Source organism: Macrosteles quadrilineatus, unplaced genomic scaffold (genome assembly GCF_028750875.1).
Source record: "Macrosteles quadrilineatus isolate MER2022 unplaced genomic scaffold, UCM_ALF_1.0 Scaffold_2__2_contigs__length_208266976, whole genome shotgun sequence".
Taxonomy (NCBI): Eukaryota; Metazoa; Arthropoda; class Insecta; order Hemiptera; family Cicadellidae; genus Macrosteles; species Macrosteles quadrilineatus.
Window position 1 is genome coordinate 205,779,371 of NW_026542595.1, and position 20,029 is coordinate 205,799,399.

The window sequence follows — 20,029 nt, forward strand, 5'->3', positions numbered from 1 at the left end:
TAAAAAGTTAATTTTATAACTAAAAATTGTAAAATTAACTTAATTTAAATTTTCCAACTAAGCGGTTCTAGCGGCTAACGCTGACACTATGTTAGCCATCGTCCCTCCCGTGAGCCCCACCGAGATTTGAACCCGACTCCTTCAGTTTTCCAGCCCGGCATCCACTATACCACCGAGGCCGATGGCACCAAGCCGTACCATAGATAAAACCATAGATAAAACATACTCCTCAAGGACATCTTTGGCAAAACCAAAGATTACATAATATGCAATGCAAAACTAATCCTGGAATAAAAATTCAGCGTCCATCTTTGTCTCACTCTTCTATCTTCTTCTGCTTCTTCACTTCTTCTTCTCCACAGCTCCAGCTGCAACCGTCGAACGTCGTCGGACTCGGAGTCAGAAGTCGGATCCTGATCGAATCGAAACCTCAAAACAAAACAAATTAATTAATTAGGGATTAGGCCAGTAAAAAAGTTAAGAATATCATTTTAATCGTTATCATTCTAGCCTTTCTTTAATTTTTTTCCATTAAATGTTCATTTTGCAGAATTTGTTTGATTGTTGGTCTTAGTCAATACCGCAGTGATTTCATTTTAGACCAACATTAAATTATTGTAAATTTAGGCCTAATTTTACAAAGTGCATGGTGTTAACTTGAATGTTTCGGAACTTTTGCTTAGGAATCATTTGATTTGATTTGGTTGTAGCCTGTCCGATTTCCTCCAAGGACTTCACTAAGAGACTAATTCTTCTTAGGCAACGGCCTACCTACTAGGCTAGGGCTAGGCCAAGGCTTAGTTTTACTCATCGTGATTTTTTGAATTCCCAACTAGGGTATCAGCAAATAAGTCGACCCATTGAAAATGAGTTCTACTAGCAATCAATCTTTCTCTGCCTCGGCTGCTTTAGCAGTTCTTACCAGCAAAAAACAAGGAAAACATTACTTATGCCAAAATGAAGTAAGTTCTTTGGTTAACTTAATTTAGACTAGGCCTGTAGTACTTAAATCCCTAACTAGACCTACATTCAATAGAGGTATAGCCTTTTAGCTTAGCATGTTGAACTGATTTGATTAAGCTATGCCAAGGCCTACTTGATGACATGGCCTTGTTAGATTTATCTTGGTCTAAATACTTAGTGTAAATTATGGGACCAGTTCTACAGAGGACCTACAATAGGCTTTACCAAGTAATTTCTAGGATATGTGTGTGTCTTATTTAGCTATCAGATGATTTTGTTATGTAGGCCTATGAATACCTATTATAAGTTAAGTTAGGCTTATTTGTTAGGCCTAAGTTTGGTGACACTAATTTTTTGTCAAAGATTTTGCTTAGAAAGCCATTTCTTCTTAACTGTACTGGTAGGCCTAGGCATACATCTTTTGTGAGAATTTGAGGCATTTACTTATAATTTTATTTTCTGAACAGAATTTAACCTTTAACTTATTCGATTTTAGCGAATTTCCCTATAGGGAAGTAAGTTAGCTATACAGTAGGTGGCATGGTAAGACCTAAGCCCGGGACCGATTTAACTTACTTATTCATTTTTATGTCCCCAGAGGCCTAACTTACTACGCCATTTGTTCAAATATGTTTATATATATATAAGTTAGGCATATATATAAAATATATATGATAACTTAGCTTGAGTAATTTTTGTCCAATTTTAATGAAATTTGTTTTAAGGTAAAGGTGTAAGGTGGGATGAACTTGAATTAGTTTGCGAACAAGCATGATCAGGTGTAAAAATTGGTTTTTCTCTTTTTTTGACCCTTTTTTGACATTTTTAAGCTTATAAGTTAGAGCTTAAAAAACAAATAATTTAAAGTACCGGTATATCATTGTGTATTTTACACAATTACTTATTGGTAATGGTGAAAATTCAAAAAAACCTAAATTTAAAATTCCCATGTTATTCTTATGGAGAACCAATATTGTAAAATGTGTAGTTTGCTTGTTTTAAGGCGGGGACACACTTGTCATACACCATTCCGATCCGACTCCGATCATACTGTGGTACGACAGTCGGAGAGGGGAATGGTACATAACTTTGAACGTGGGTGTTTACACCTCTCCAACACGCGTCACGTCATACTCCGATACTACTCCGATTTTGGCTCCGATCACGCACCGACACTGCAGTCTATTCGTTTGTCGGATGCAGGACGGGTTGTTTCTTAAAAATCACCTTTATTCTTAAGGTTTAAGAATAATGGTTTAAGATCAATATATGCCGATGCTTGATGTGAAATCTGTCCGTGCATACCTTCCATTCGAGACCTCAATCATGAAAATCGGACGGGTAGAAGAGCCAAACGAACTTGAGAGAGAAAAAGTGTTTAATATATAAGATGGGCCCTTCCACCTAACTTTCCTTCTATGCAGAATGGACCCAAATTCTCCGTTTTCCACTGCCCTCCAGACTCCAGAGATGTCTGACTTTTTTTTCTCTTCATCTAGACAAACCGCCATCATGGCTAAATCCCGAAGTCCAAAGTTTTTGAACATGTTTATCACCTTCTGCATGTAGTTTACAAATCAGACTGGCGAGTGTTGATCGGCCCGGCGGAGGAAATCGGACATGGGTCGGAAGCGTGTATGACATGTGTGTTCAACCCCTCCGATCCCGCACCGATCCTTCTGGAATCCCGCAAATCGGATCGTAGTAGGATCGGAAGGATGTATGACAAGTGTGTCCCCGCCTTTAGTGAATTTCCCATATAGGGAATAAGCTATTACCGTAGTACTCATGATAAGACCTGGACCCGGGACCAATATATTTTTTGTTTTGAGGTCCCTAGAGGCCAAAAACACCGTCTGTTCAAATTCACATATATATAGGTAGGTATATATTTATTTAGGATGTGTCCGTTAGCGCGATAGCTCGAACAAAAATAACCATCCGATTTTGATGAAATTTGGTAAAAACGTGTAAACCTACGTTTATTTAATCGAGTTCGCGAACCAGCATAATCGGACCATGGGAACGGGGTTTTATAGGGTAAAGATTTGTTTTCCCATTTTTGACCTAACTAGGCCTACAAAAAAAATTGCAATTTCTTTTTAAACAGTTTTGTAGAGCTTAAAAAAAAATAATTTAGTATATTGAAGCGCTGTTGTATATGCCTAACGATTAATTAATTGCCCAACGGTTTCACGGAGAAAATTCAAAAATAGTGTAATTAAAAATTCCCATCTTATTCTTGATGGAGAAAATGAGAACTGTTTTAGTTGACTTGTTTAGGCTATGGATAGGCCTACGGTATATGTTGATAAAATTTGGAAAATTTATTTATTTCATCCTCCCTACTTACTATTGACGTATGGTCAAAAACACTTTTTTACCTTCCCCGTTGCAGCAAACCTAAGCACTCGTTAAATCTAATGTTATTTAAAATTGGGAATAGGCCCTATAGAACTTAAATATGTCTTATTCCTGGAAATATTTGAGTAATAATGTAATCAGACAAGTTGCAATTCGCTTAGTCTGCAGGTTTGCTGCGGCGGGGGTGTTTTCATTATCAGCAAGTTTGGTTAGGTAGTTAGGTTAGGTTATATAGAGATATTTATTTTATACTAAGCTATTAATATTTTACTAAAAAACACACTCTATTAGTTCCCTTGTATCAGCAAACCTAGTTACTCGTTAAACCTAATGTTTAAATAAGATTTAATTGAAAATCAATTCAGACATATGGAAATTCTACTAGTCGGCTGGTTTGCTGCGGCGGGGGTATTTTCATTATCAGCAAGTTTGGTTTGGTAGTTAGGTTAGGTTATGACAGTAACTGCGGGACGCCTAAACGTAATCCACGTCCAGTTACCGGACGCGTATCCTCTGACATGACAAAAATCGTCAGATAGTGTCACTTTCTTTTAAACAGTTTATAACCATTGACTATAGGGCCTATAACACTAGTAGGCCCTAGGCCTAGTGTTATATGTTATAACTCATTTAAAATGATACCAATACCCCCGCCGCAGCAAACCTGCAGACTTAGCGAATTTCCATCTGCCTGATTGGATTTAAACTAAAATGTCTCCTTAAAAATATCACATTTATTCCCTATTTAAACAGAATTAGTTTAATGAGTACTTAGGTTTGCTGCAACAGGGAGGGTAAAAAAGTTTTTTTAATGTAAAATATTAAAAGGTACTGTGGTTTAGTAAGAAATTAATGTATTTTCCAAATTTGATCAAAATATGTTCATAAACAAGCAAACTACAACAGTTGACTTATTCTCCATAAGAATAACATGGTAATTTTATAATTACAATTTTTTTTAATTTTCTCCGTAACAATTAGGCGCATAATAACGCTTCAATATACTTAATTATTTGTTTTTTTAAGCTCTACAAAATGGTTTAAAAAGAAATTGTGAAATTTTGTGTTTTTAGGGTCAAAAATGAGAAAAACCTATTTTTACCCCATAAAACCCCCCATAAACCCCCGTTCCCATAGTCCGATCGTGCTGGTTCGCGAACTCATTCAAGTTTATCCCACCTTACACCTTTAAACCAAATTTTATCAAAATCGGACAAAAATTACTCAAGTTATCGTGCGTATGGACACACACACATATATATATATATATATAGATATATAAAAATTTGAACAAATGGTGTTTTTGGCCTCTGGGGACATCAAAATGAAAAAGTAAATCAGTCCCAGGCTTAGGTCTTACCATGAGACCTACGGTAATAGCTACTTCCCTATAGGGAAATTCGCTAAAAAACCAAATAATTTTGATACCATCTGAAAGATAAGATTCCAAACTTTCATTTTCATATAGGCCTAAACAAATCTTATAGCATTAACAGATACATTTTATGTTGTTACCTACAATTTGAATAACAAATTTAGGCACGAGAAGATTTTGAGTCTGCCGCGTCAATTCATAACTCATGTTCAATAAATCGTAGCGCCGATAATCTTGCATGAAACTGGTTGTAGTTGGTACCAATCGTAAGATTTTGTTCTGGAGATTATTTTCCTCAAGAATCACATGATCATAATATCAGACAATTTGTGAAACAATATTTAGAAATCATAATACATTTGAAATGACAAAAAATTTAATTTAGGCAATAGGCCCTAACTAATAAATCAATAAAGGACTGTGTTAGCGTGATGTAATTTATATTGATCTGTAACCAGAAATAAAATTTGAAACAATTTGAAATACTGTACACAGTTGATGTTGGCACCTAGCATAAATTAAATTAGCTGTTTCTTTGGTGACAGTCGCCATTACTGTTGTGCGGCGTTCACGTCTCGTGAGTCTTGCGTGCGAGCTGTAATACATATTTTATTTGTGAATATTTTTACAAATGTGTTGTTTTGTTTGTTTTCTTGAGTGATGTGATATAATTTTTATCCATGTTATTATGGGTAGCCTAATGGTAATATGACCCGTAGTAACATAGATAATAATAATTCCTATCACATCCACTCATTAAACAAAACAACACATTTGTAACAATAAAACACAAAGATTTACTAGTAAATTATGGGTAAATGATAAGTAGCCTATTTGTGGTAAAATGTGTGATTATGAAATGTCGCTTGCTTTTAGTGATAAAAACACTCAAGACAAGCGCCTTGTCAATTGACCTTGACCGGCTACTTGCTGAACAGTGCGTCTCTCGTCTAAAATGCTTATGGAACCTTTATTATTCATTATTTCTATATACATAGGTACCGGTATATAATCTTGTAATTGTCCCCCCCCCCCAACTTTTTTCTACTTTTTTTAAATATCAATCCCAGACCACTTCCAAACATTGTTGGGTAGGAATTACTTCATTTTGACAAGGTGGTCATTTCCGACCGTCATCTTGGGTTCGCCATATTGGATGCAAAATATTTTTTCAAATGTAAAGGCGGGGCTGTAACTCATTATTTCGAACTAGATTTTTACCATGATTACAATGCCACAAACCGTTTTTAAAACTCTAGATCCATTCCAAAGTTATGAGGGGTTTTTATAGCTTTATTTTTAGCCCATTTTAAAGTTGTGCATTTACAAACTAAGGCCATAATCTCAAAATAGTGCTAGATAAAGATAAGTATACACCACCAGTCATTGTTGACCTATTTTCATTTGGTTATGAGGGATGTAATTTTTTTGGCCGCCATCTTGGATCCGCCATTTTGAAATATTTAGTATATTTTGCAATTATTTTAAATATAAAGGGGGTGTTGTGACCCATCATTTCAAATTACTTTTTTAAGCCAAAATCAATTCCACAATCTGTTTTTCATTTTCATATTTTGATTTTGAAATAGGTAGGCCTATTGACATTTTTTTTACAAAAAATGCATCATTTCATAAAGAAAACTTGATAACAAAATATGGATTGTGGCATTGAGTTAAGCTTAAAAAAGTAATTCGAAATGATGGGTCACAACACCCCCTTCATATTTAAAATAATTTAGGCCTATGACATTTCAAAATGGCGGATCCAAGATGGCGGCCGAAAAAATTACATCCCTCATAACCAAGTGTAACCCAACAATGTTTGGAAGTGGTCTGGGATTGATATTTGACATAAATGTAGAAAAAGTTTGGGGGGGGGACAATTAAAACTCACCCTGTAGGCCTATATGAATATTTACACAATTTATTGTTATATAATAAAGTATAAAAAATACATACAGCTTTGAATAACTTATTTTATTTTACGACAAAAATAATGTTTTCTTTTTCAACTCATATAAAACAGTTATTAGCGTGCACTAAAGTGTATTATATCATATAACTATATCAAAAACATTTACTAATGTAGCAGTCTTGGCTTATTACAGTGATATTTGATATTTTTTATGCGTTTAAAATAATTAGTGTGTACATTTATCGATATTTTCCAACCTTGTATATTTATTTCTTTAGATGGATTGATCTTTTTTATTTAAAAGCCAAACATATTTCCACGTAGGGAAATAAAATGTCTACATTTAGTATATCTTGGATTTTTCGTTCATAATTTTGTAGGAAAATACCACGACTCTACTTTTGAAATTTTTGTAAAGAATATTACGCAAATTTTAGTTTTTCAACTGTAGTAAAAAAATTTAGATTTTTATTTGTTTGTTTATTCAAAATCTCCTTCATTTTCTCAACAAAATGAGTATGTATATGACTAGGTTGTCAAAAGTAATTTAGACACTGAAAATGTTTAAAAAGAACTCTTGCGAATACGCAAAAATGGCAGTTACATTCATCCAAACCATCAAAGCAGTCCTAGGGTTAAGTTATCGGTGTGGTTGGTATAATATGTACGGTAAGTAAGTTTAGCCTACCTATTAACTTAGGCCTACCGGATTAAATAAGACTATCTTACTAATCGATTTCGATTCACAATTCTTATCTTTGGACGGCTGTCATTTTTGACTTGATTGGCCATTGAGGTAACTTACGGTTTGCTACATTGTTTTTAGTTCAACAAGACCTTTAATATGATGTTCAAATAACTTATGCTTACCTTTATGACTTTCAACTTACTCCCTATGGGCCATCCGCTTTACTGTTTGGGCCAAAATAAAGACTTCACGATTTTTTTCAAGAAAATGTGTTTTACAAGATTTTGCTGATTGCGTCTCAAGAATGTTTCGAGCACTAAATTTTGTTCTAATTATAATAGCAGTTATATTGATCTGTTACTGACTACGAAGTTTGTTTATATATGAAAATGAAAGTTTAGAATCTCCTCTTTTCAACGGAATCAAAATTATTACACTTCTGGATAATCTTTATTGCATAATAAGGGTTTGAAAAAAAATTTCCAAGCGGTAAAAGGCAGTTGGACATTTGGGGTACACATGAAACCACCATAAGTATCAAGTAAGTAAGTATTTACCTTGGTTTGTTTTCAGGGGATAATAGGGAGAAGTCCAAGTGCTTTTTTAAGTATCCCAGACAATCACATTTCCAGAGTACACTGTGTTATACAGAAAACTGAAGACAACAAATTTACCATATGTGATAAGGTAAGTTTAAAATAGTATTGCTACTTAATCTGTTGGCCTACCTAAATTCAAATGTTTTAGAGTGGTCTGATTCATTTACCTGTTTTGATACTATTAAGTAAAGTAGGCCTACTATGATATGGAATTACTGGTGAACTCAAGTGAAGAAATTATGGATTTTTTGTCCAGTTATGATTTTTTAGTTCAATAGCCTACTCTAAAAAAAATTATTGTTGATGCTGATTTCATTTCGTAGTTTCTTTGTATCCGTGCCTCGCTTAATTCATTTATTTATTTATTTGCTACCAACGCTCTTAACAAATCTATTTACAATTTTGAGATAACCAATTCACTAATCAAGATTAGCCTACCATAACTAAGGGTCAAGCCAAACCAAACGGGACTTAGTCTTTATTAATAAGGAATAAATTGGTTGGGAATAGTGAGTGGTACCTGACAGTGCAAATGACCATAGAGAGGGTAGTGTGAAAACAAGCACAGCAATAATCAGTCGTGTGGCTGTTGCAATAATAAAGTTTTGGTTAGTTTAAACAAGACTAGATGTTACTAGGCATCACTTTTCTATGACAAAACTTTAATTAATAATGTCAAAAACTATTTATTCGAAACATTGCTTTCACAGATTTATTTTTCAGAGTTCAACTGGAACATATCTCAATGGCCAAAGATTAATAAAGAATACGGTTAATGAACTCAAGCACCATGATCTGATCAGATTATCAGATTTGGATATGTATACCTTCGCTTTTGTAATCAACAAAAAACGGTAAGTATGGGTGGTTTGATTTATTTATGGTTGTCAATGACCAGGAACAAGGGAATATAATGATATAACATACTACATAATACTGGGAATGATTTCATATTTAATAATCCTGTGATAACCCATTAACATTTCAACAACTCTACCTGCTTGGGACATCTCATCTGCTTGCCATCTGCTCACATTGTGTGAGTGTGACAACTACGTAAATCCATTCCCATTGCGCAATCTAGTTCATCTCATTAGTTTTACTGTTTAGCTTGGAAAAACTACTTTTTGACTACAATAGTGAATTGAAAGTAATTAATTACTATAGGCTGTACTGAACCGTTTGTACGAAGCAAAATGCTGTGGTAATTAGGCCAGAACCGTACCATACCGACTTTTTCCGTGCACGGCAGACCCCTACACAAACACTACATTGTTGAATACAAAGGACATCCAAATATGGTCATGTTATTTTCAGAGGGATTACTGAAGATTTCACAATGTTGGTCACGCTTGTGCCACAGAGTGCTTTATTTCATATAGTGGTACTTTTTAGTGCAGTCGTAAGAGCATAAAATAACTAGTTTTGCTTTCAGATCATGGAGTAGAAGCTACAATAATTCTTATACACCTTAGCTCTATCAACATAGTTTTAGACTTTCTATTTTTTTTTTTTTTTTTTTGCTTGTGTATTTTAAGTGCAAATGCTCCTTTCTCCAATGTTTACAGTTTGGAAAACATTTGAACGTAATATATATGAACTTAAACATTTTAATAAAATGTATAACTAAATTTAAATGTTCAAAAAGGCCAAATAATAAATAGTTTGATTCACAAGCGCTTGCATAAACTAGGTTTCCATCATCAGGCTGTGTTTAAACTAGTACAAAAAGTCAATAAATTTTTTACAATTATTTTTGTATTAGCCTAGTTTAAACAAAGCCTGACGATGGAAACCTAGTATAAACAATAAAAGGGATAGAAAATAATAGTTGTTAAGCGCTGCAACGCGCGCCAGGTAACTGCTAGTTTATTATTGGCCTTTTTGAACATTTAAATTAGGTATAAATTTAATTATTAATTGCCAATATCTCCAATATAAGTTAAACAATTTTTAGTCATATAGGATGATTTAGGCGAACTAATGGAAAATCTTGTTGTTTCAGCCTTGGAATTCAAAGTCCTCCAAGAGGAATGAGTGTTTCAGAATTAACAGATCAACTAAATGACTTAAACGAGAGTCAATGTCTTGAGAAAGAAAAAATGGAAAAAGAATTTGGTCTTGTCAGTTTAGAGATGGACAGATTGCAGGAAGAATTGCAAAAATTAAAAGAACATGAAAAGACAATTGAACAGAAACGATTAGAGGCGTCAATAGAATCAGCTAGTAATAAGGAACAAGCTGATATAGCAGAAGCTAAGTTGAAAGAAGCTATGGAAGAAAAGGAAAGAGTCGTAAAGGAGTATGAACACAAATTTGCAGATGTTACGAAAAAGGTTGAGGAATTGCAGCAAACTAGAATTGAAATGGAAAACAGGCACCAAATAGAAAGAGAGGAACTAGAGAAGAAGTGAGTATTCTCCTACATATCGTTATTAACCATCTAATAAAAAAGTAATCTTTTTAATTGGTTAGTGTTACAAATACTATTTACAATTCATTTTTTTAGGTTATTAAGTACAATTTGATTTACTGTTCGTTGTCAGTTGATTTTGGATTGAGATACAGCAGGAAGAGCTATTCATATCAACCTTAATTACAAGAATATTCTTATTTTTATATTTGTACCAACTGTTCAAGTCTTTCATTGTCTCTATTTTTTTTTAAGTATAGTGTCAGTTGATCTTTTTTTCATTTGATCATTACATCCAAATATGGTCATGTTATTTTCAGAGGGATTACTGCAAACATTTCCCATAACGATTTAAGTAAAAAACAAGATTTCACAATGTTGGTCACGCTTGTGCCACAGAGTGCAGACAAGCGTTTCTTGTTTTCCTATAGGCATACAAAAAAGCTTTAAAAATGTGTCAGAGCAAGTGTGTTGATTATTTTAATTTTGATTTTAAAACTATCAGTTACAACTTTCTTGTGAAGTGGGGTGTCCACTCCTATCAAGGATATGCTTGGTAACGAACGGATATTGTTCTATTAAGTCTACCTCAGTCTATAGCCTTGTTTTCTTGTCAAAGTAATTGTACAACCTCAAACATATTTTTCCCTACAATGCTTCAATCCTCTTTTTAGGTGTAAAGCTGAAATTGAAGAATTAAAAAATAAAATGGAACATGCACAGAACCAACAGTTTGAAGAGTTGCAGAGTAAATTAGAAGAAGCAAAAAATGTTCTCATAGAAAGTGAACTGGAGCAACAACGCTTATTTGAAGCAAAAGCTGAAGTTGAAACTACATTGGAGTCCAAAATTATTGAATTAACAAATGTAAGTACAGTAGTATTTAATCTATATAAAGTAAATTATAGACTATGTATTTGAGAGTACCTATCTATTTGTTTACACACTTTAAACATAAAGATTATGATACTTAATGGTAACATAGTTTTTTCAAATGAGTTTCTTGATGGGAAGCTTTTTAACACATTGTTTTTAAGGTACCTAAACAAACTAAACCAAATTTTTCTTTCAATATTAGATAACAATTCACTGCTCTCCTAGGCTGTCACCAGCTTGAAATCCAAGTTGGATGTGCGACGAACAACCATTTCTATGGTGTCCCATAATACTCCCCCCCTGGTAAATTTTGAACGGCTGCATATATTCAAACAAGCTTCGATACACGTTAAACTAGGATAATATAAAGTACTTTGGTGGTATTTTGAAATTCACCCAACCTCCCAAATAGGGGTGGCTGGGGGTGACTTAAATTTTTTAAATGGCAACCCCTATCAAGTAGCACATAATTTTAAAGAGATTTAAAAAAGGAAATAAATACTGCAAATCCGACTCTGATATGACGAGTTTTCAAAAAGTCATGGCAATAAATGTTGGACATTAATTTAACTGGAAATTAACAATCCATCACTTTAATTTTTTCATGGCTAAATTTTCAAATAACCTTCAGCTTCAGTAGGCCTACATGTGACCAGGGTGATGTAAAACACTGGTGGGATTTTATTAACGTGTTTAGAAGGGTTTGAATTATAATTGACTAGGCCTAGTTATAATTTTTTCATTACTTCAAAAAACACCCGTTTATCCCAAAGTTAATGTGTGTAAAGACATTTAAATAGATGAGTTAATGTAATATAACAAACCCGCATAGGAAATTTGGTAAAGTAATTAATATTATTGGTATATAGAGAGTCGATAAATTCAGGTATCGATATATATATTTCTACTTGTGACATTTGACCATATTCCAACCACTATAGTGTAGTTAAGTAATCCGAATGTACTAAAATACAAAGGGAAAAGGGGGAGGAGGTTTGAGAATTAAATTGAGTACCGCATCTAACAGATTTTTGTGAAACAAGTTGTCAAATTATTTTTTTCCCTCTCGCCTTCTGTGTTCCAGAATTATTCCCAGTTCATCCTACCAACTGGGCCATGTCCTGTAGAAATCCTTTCCCCAACCCAACATTTTGTTGATTCAATCAAGTCGAAGTGGGCTGAAATATCCTCTCTTACCCCAAATGTATGTAGTGTTTTGTGATTTTTTTCTCCATTGTTGAATAATTTTTGGAAGATTCTTAAAAATTATAATAATATATTTCTTATTCTCTATTGAGTAGTTTAAATGTCTTTTAGTGTTTTTTTTTTACCATTCCTACACACCAGACTTACAGGGTGAGTCACTACTGAATACATGAATTTTAACAGCTTATTCTAGTCATCAAAAAGGAACAAAGATATGGACGTAAACCCTGGTCTGACCATGACTTTTAAGCTGTTATGGCATAATTTCTGATTTTAATAAAATAACAAGATTTTGGTAGTGTTAATTTGACGTTAAAAACCAAACTCAACCCCAAGCCAACTGGTGGTTGGGTATAAGGGGTTTTAATGTAATGTACTTCTTAAAGAAATGATAAATAAAGGTGTTTTTCTATCGTCTAAAAAGAAATTTTGATAACAATTAATTTTACATTTAAATCCATTTTCAAATCATTGTATAACCACTTACAGTTGTGGCTTTAATAACTGGGGGAACATAGTTGTTACTTTAGTGTGTTTATTTTGTAGTAAATTTAACATTCTTTCAAATTATATAAGTTTTTACGTTCTTAATAGGTGAGTTTAGTTTCTAAAGTTAAATTAACAAACCAACTTGTTATTTCTTTAAAATGACAAATTATGCCATTACAGCTAAATGGTTAAGGTCAGACCAGGGCTTACGTTTGTTCCTTTTTGATGAGTAGAACAAGTTATTATAATTTATGTAGTAACTTAGTCTGTATAGTAACTACTTGTAGACCATTACCATTAGTAAATATCTGACGATTGATAAATTGTTGTATATTTAGCCTATAGTTTTTAGATACAATAAAACCACCCTTCTTTCCTGTCACTGTTCTTAGCCAATTTAATTACTAAAATGTACATTGATTGTATACTTTGTTATTCTTGCATGTGATTTATTATTACAACTTTTATTTTTGTTTGGGTTAGCGTCAATCTTTTTACCATGCTTTTCAGATGTCAATAAAATCCATCCTACTTTAATAACTGAATTGGTACAACTACATTAATATTAATTCCTCTGCTTTTGCCTTTGGTTTGGCCAATAACACAACACCTTGCTTCTTTTTTCTTTTATTCATTGCTTCTTTTTTATTATTCTTCTTCCATATCCTTTTCTTGTTTTTTTTTTCAATTATATGATTTCCAACACTTAGTTTATATTATATTTTATTAATTTACAGTAGACTCTCTCTCACTTGCATACCTTGGACTTAAGCTATTGAAATCAAAGCCATCACAAGATGTTCTCCAAATGAATAGATATTTTTAAAATTCACAAATGCATACAAAATAAGGAACTAGGAAGTACTAATTTTTTCCCCTTAGAAGAAATAGTATCTGCTTATTTTTTAAATAATTACCTACTTTTTTATGTTGGGCTATGTAGGTTTTATGTGTCTTCCAACACAATATGTCCAATACCTAGTTAACTAAAAAAAAGATAAATTTATCTCCTCCTTAATACCAAAGTAAAAAGAAACAAAAAAGGTGCTGTGTTCAATCCCTTTTAAACTCACTAATACCATTACATCCAAGCCCATTTATTTGGGACCCACTTTTTAACAAGCTTTACATAGATTGCACATGTACAGGTATCGAACCTGTTTGTAGAACTACTGCAACACTCATCAGTTTGAGGCTTTGGTAAACTCAGTCACCACTAAAGCCTAAATAAATTATTACTTAAATAGTCTACTAGTGTTTTAGGGGCAGGGCAACCGTGCAAAATGCAATAATCTTAAGTGACCAACAACAGAAATATATGTACTTACCAAACAGTGGTAGATGTACATATTATACAATAAGTTTGTTAACCTGGCTACCAGAAGTAAAATTTACATCTAAAAACAGTAATAATGCACATTTTATCTTTATAAATAGCCTACACTATATTTTAATATAAATTTGTTTAATATTTCTTTCCAGGAAAAGGAGAACCAAGCGGGTCAGGTCAAGGAGCTTGAAATGAAGTTGAAAGAAAAAGAAGAGCAGGAGGAGAAGGTTAAAAGAGGTAATTTTTCAGTATGTGGAATTAGCTTCCAGAACTCACAAACCATTTTAAATTCCCTATCTCCAAATTCAGTCGTTGTGCGTAACTCACTTGTTGGTTTCGGAATTGGCTGATTCTAGAACCCGCTAACCTGGTTCTAGAGCGGGTTAGTGAATTCCTTCCAATTATGCAACTTGCAAATTTGGCCCCTAGGCGGAACTTCAATGAGAATCCTTATGAGGAATCCTCAAACCACGCAGTTTTTTATTTGTTTCAACTAAAATATCTGGAGTTTTAGGAATCTATTCCTGTTTTCTGCAAAAATTATCGGTGTTGTTTTAGAATTATGATTTATAGCCAAATAATTTTGAAGTGAGTATTGGAGTGCCTTGTCAGTTGTAGTTGATGATAGTATATCTGCAAGTAGTGTTTGTGGTGACTTATTTGATAGTACAAGGGTTGTGTCCTCTGCATATGTCATAATTTTGATTTTGTTGTTTCCAATTAATCTAGAGTTAATTTTTTCCAATTAATTTATCTTAATATGTGAAAAAGGATTAATAAAATCATCCCCATGACAGAACCAGCAGCACACCCCTTCTAACAAATATTTTTAAGCTAGAAATCAGATTGAATCGATCGTTGTACAGGTAATCACAAACAATAAATTCATTAAGAATCGGTACTTTGAGAAAGATTTTAGAAGTAGAAGATTTCTTAAATTAGAAATATATGTCTGAAACAATGTCATAGCCTGTGTTGACTCAGTTTAATTCTGTTTCAGAAATTGATGGCTTGGAAGATGACCTCATGTGCAGTATTTGTGCTGAGCTTTATATAGAAGTAAGTTTTGCTCTAGGAACATGGCACTATTATACTGTTTATGAATATTGTTAATTAAATGAATTTGGCAGTGCTGGATTCCTGAGCCCCATCTTAATCAGCCATTATTATGATAGTAGCAGAAATATGGCTAAAAATAGCATTGGGTAGTTACTATTTAGGTATTTATTTAGACTATTAAAGCACATTTCCCATTTAAAGAATAAGCTAATACTGTAGGTCTCATGGTAAGACCTGAACTGAGGACTGATTACATTTTTTGTTTTGAGGTCCCCAGAGGCCAAAACCACTATCGTATAAACGTGCAATTGTGGCAAGGATGGGAATTCAAATATCTAGATTCTAGGAAAGATCGATTAAATCAACCGCATTTGAAATTTGGTGTGGATAATAAATACTAGGATTTCCTTTAAAATACAACCCTAAGAATTGTAATGAAATATGTCATGTTTTAGCCTACTGCACTAAACTGCGGACACATGTTCTGCAAGCAGTGCATCACTGAGTGGAGCAAGAAGAAGAAGATTTGTCCGATGTGCCGAGCAAACATTGTTACCACAGTGAGGATCTTCAACATGGACTCAGTGATACAGAGAAACATTCGATTGATGTCGGAAGAAGCCCAGTCTCGACGAGAAGCACTGATTACAGAACGAAAGAAACGTAATTACATTGTTTTATTACTTATTAATTACACAAATAACTTAATTTTAAGAAGCTATTTTGGTAGCTGGATGGAAAAATTTAAGATGGGGTCCTTCTTAAAATTATTATTTAAATAGAACTATTTTATGTCTTTGGATTGTTGGGTAGATTTGATGACATGTAAGTATTGTAGTGATTCCAAATTAATTAATAAAGTCATAATGTGTGACATACATTATGTGACTCTCAAGATCAGAAGTGGATTTTTATTTCAGTTTTAGAGATATTATAATTTTAAAAATGTATCCATACACAGTACATATATTTAATTTAGAAAACACTGAGCCACTGCATGATTATTATGGGTTTGTAGAACCAATTAACTTCCCCGAGTTTTTGTTCTTAAAATATACCAGCTTCAACTAAGTATGCTCCTCTTTTGGTTCAAACTTTGGATGCATTTCAAGCCATATTATTTACATTCGCACAAACTTTCCACTCGGTTAATACCACGTAATAATAGTAGCCTAGTAAGTAGCTAGGATTTACAGGTGTCAGGAATAATAGGCCTACTACAGTATATTTCGGACGGTTCTGGGCAGGCGCTTAAGTGCAGATAATATACTTTATTGACATTGGTAGATATTATTTTGCCTTACATGATAATTACAAATTATATACAGCGATTTACAAAATAGCCTTAAGGGTTTCAAAAACTGCTCCTTTGTAAGTATGACTGTTTGAATTTTGTTTTATATTCTGCTCAAGTATAAAGTTGAATTTTAAAATCGGCTAAATCGACCTGAGCATCAGAAAAATGCCTATATTAACTTTCAGGTTAAAATTCAATATAAATGTAATTTTCAATAAACATCATGACACATTTCTAATCCACTGAATATATTCCATTAACCCTTTGCGGTCGAATGGTGAGTATAGATCGCCGCCCCCCATTTTCCGGCGACCTATACTCGCCGAAAAAAGGGAAAAAATTAGACCTCAAAGGGTTAAAGTTATTTTACTATGTTTACTTCACTCAAGAACATCTATACAGACTGTCTGGTCAAAACAAATCCATAACATGACTCAGCCGGCCGGGCCGACTTTGTAAACAACTGATGTTACGAGATCAGTGATGTCAGCCAACCCACCAATCAGAAATTTAGCACGAAAAATAAATAGTTATCGCAGCAATAATATTGATCAATGGCCTAAGGTTGACGGCCGAGAAACATCTTTAAAATACCTAAATGGTGCTTGTGACCTTCACATTGAGGTGCGTATACGGCCAACGCTCGCAACTGAATAGCGTCGTTGGCGTATATCGCGTCATTGGCCAACGCTTGGGAAGGGTTAAATTTTGAGTTTGATTTATGAATGTTCAATGGTAGCCTATTTAAATAATGTTGTGTAATTTTAAAATTTACGAATTTTTATTTATTTTATGTTTCTTTTTATTACAGTTTATGGTGGTTATTTTATTGCAGTTTAGCCGTATGGCTTTATAAATAAATGTAAATGTTTATGATTTGAATTGTGTAATGTGTAAAAGAAATTAACTAATGATTGAGTTTAATTTACAGGTAAGACACCACAAAAAAAGAAATCTTCAAAGAAAAGGCGCAGTGAGCCTGAAATCCCCAATCAATTTTACCCTGCTGAAATACACAATCCATTTAACCGATTTAACCCTGCTGAAATGCCCAATGCATTGAACCTCAATCAAATCCCCAATCCATTTAACCCTGCTACGAATAACAATCCTGCTGGGCGCCGCCACCGCAGGCTCCGCATGGAAATTGCTCGACCAGCTGAAGATACACCTCAAGAATCAGAAGGGTAAGTTGACGATTAAGTTGTTGTATTATTTACTAAATAATATGCATACGTTGCGTTTTATCCTGTGTTTAGAAGAGTGGCATTGCCATTTGGATCTTTGCAGGACTTCCAATTCTGTGAAATCACCTATAAAACAATAAATTTAGGTTCCGATTTAGTATTTTATGTGTGAAATGACCCCTAAAACAATGAGTTTTTTTCAATTTAGTATTTTATATGTGAAATCACCCTTAAAACAATCAGTTGTTGTATAAATTCAGTATTTTGGATGTAAAAACGCCCCTAAAACCAACAAGTTGTTTCAATTCCTTCAATTCAATTCACTTTTACTAAAAATTGTTCTTTATCACCCGACAGGGATCCATTTCAAGCGGGATGGTTGAGAGGACGGAATCTGCCACTCTTGGCAGACTCAGGCAGATTCTCTCCCGTCACCATCGCTGCGGTCGATCTCACCAACATTCCAATGGTTCAAATTCCTACGCCAGCCGCCACAAGAGTGCACACTATTACCTCCGGCGAGGCTAACACCACCATTGACCTGACGGACTTGTAGCTGGCCTCGGCTCCCCCGACCAGTGAACCTATAGATCTTACTGGTCTGGACTCCAAAGTGATAGACCTTACCTGATTATTATGTTTTTCTGCCAATTAGACATTTGATTTTTTAAAGATGTCAATTTCAATAAGAGATTCTAACTTAATTGCAAATTTAAAGTAGTATGTTATTGTTTTATATTTTTGTAATGAAGAGAAAATATTTTTTAACAGTTCCATGTGTTAGAATTAAACCAATGTAAATCTTCTGATTATTAGAATTAAATTTCTGTACTTATTATGTCTTCTATTTTGTTTTGATTCTTCTGATAGTCTTGATTACATTCAGTTATCTCACCTCCTACATTATTATTCCTTTCAATCTCAAGCTTATACCTTGTGGCATGGTTGAATACCATTGTGTTGGGTAGCAAAACCGTTTTATGCACCTGTAATTTCTTTTTTTTCACTTGCTATATTTTACCATAATTTCTAAATAACAGTTTGTCGCCCCTCAACCAGCACTTCTGATGCAACCCATCAAGACTTGGTTACAGTGCAAATTGAGATTGGTGACTGAATGGACGTGCACCCATTAGTCTTATATTTTACTTCTAATAGTGGGATTTTTACTTTGTGCATTTTTTATGTGTTAATGGCTTCAAATTGAAACGGAGAAAATATTTTGTTAGATTAAATGTGTAGTTTTAATTAAAATAGATACGGTAGGCCCATTCAATTATTGATACATTTTGTAAGATAAAGTATATAAATAATATGTGTAAATAAAGTGATAAAAAAAGACACCGTGTATTTCCTTTTCCTTGGAAAACCCGTTAACTGCATTAAACTACCAATCAATAATTACGGTAATTTTTAGATAAAACCATCTACTCAAATTAAAATTGCTATTTTTTGTACACTCCGTAATACGGAGTGGTAAATTTCAAAATGGCGGCCGTTAAGTTATTTATAACTTAAATAACTCAAAAACGGGTAATTTTATGAAAAAAATATCAAGAGTACTTTTTTTTATTCCCTATCAAACAATACCAAAAACGGCCGCCATTTTTAAATTTACAATCGGAAAAACTTTATTATTTTTTCTATAATAGTTCTTGTGTATGTTATTAACATGGTTGCCAAATTTCATCATCATCTAATGAAAAACTTCACAGATACAAATATTTTTTTATAAAAACAAAATGACGGATAACTGGGTAAATATGCATTTTTGGAAAGTCCTGAAACATTTTTTATGGACTCCCTGTATACTTCTCAATCCGAAAATTGCTCTGCAAGAACAATGTTTGACTCTTCCAATAAATTGTAAATAAGTCTACTGGAAACTTCTTTCCTGTTAACTCAAGTCTGATAATGTAGCTTGTGTCGATTAAGATGGTGAGTATGAGGAGACGAGAAAGGATTAAGGAACTCAACAACACTGAGAGGCACAATACTAGGTAGTGGTATGAAATTAATTCAATGGAAATTATTTGTTTGATTGATTATATATAAAAAGTATCAAAAGATATGGTTGGGGATTGTTCTAGTGTGCATACACAATCGCAAACCCCTATTGACACTATCTATACCCTCGGTACTTTCCTGTTAAAGGGATTAAAGGGAACATTCATTATTATCGATGATTTTTTCTTTATATATCGATATTAACCAATTAAAATATATCAGCTGACAACTACGATAAATATTGTTCAGTACCTATCAACA

At 33.4% G+C, this 20,029-nt stretch overlaps 1 protein-coding gene across 2 annotated transcripts; it reads left to right on the forward strand.

Moving 5' to 3' along the window:
- Positions 1–399: 399 nt before the first annotated feature.
- Positions 400–19,093, forward strand: LOC128987846 (E3 ubiquitin-protein ligase rnf8-like). Of its 2 annotated transcripts, XM_054408888.1 has the most exons (11): positions 400–962; positions 7,879–7,992; positions 8,628–8,758; positions 9,910–10,314; positions 10,992–11,184; positions 12,278–12,397; positions 14,371–14,455; positions 15,219–15,277; positions 15,733–15,940; positions 17,506–17,761; positions 18,119–19,093. In XM_054408888.1, exons 1-11 carry the CDS (start codon positions 867–869, stop codon positions 18,315–18,317), a joined length of 1,866 nt encoding a protein of 621 aa, XP_054264863.1. In that variant the 5' UTR covers positions 400–866; the 3' UTR covers positions 18,318–19,093. The 2 variants fall into 2 exon arrangements, with proteins under 2 accessions (XP_054264863.1, XP_054264864.1); XM_054408889.1 differs by lacking the exon at positions 12,278–12,397.
- Positions 19,094–20,029: the final 936 nt, after the last annotated feature.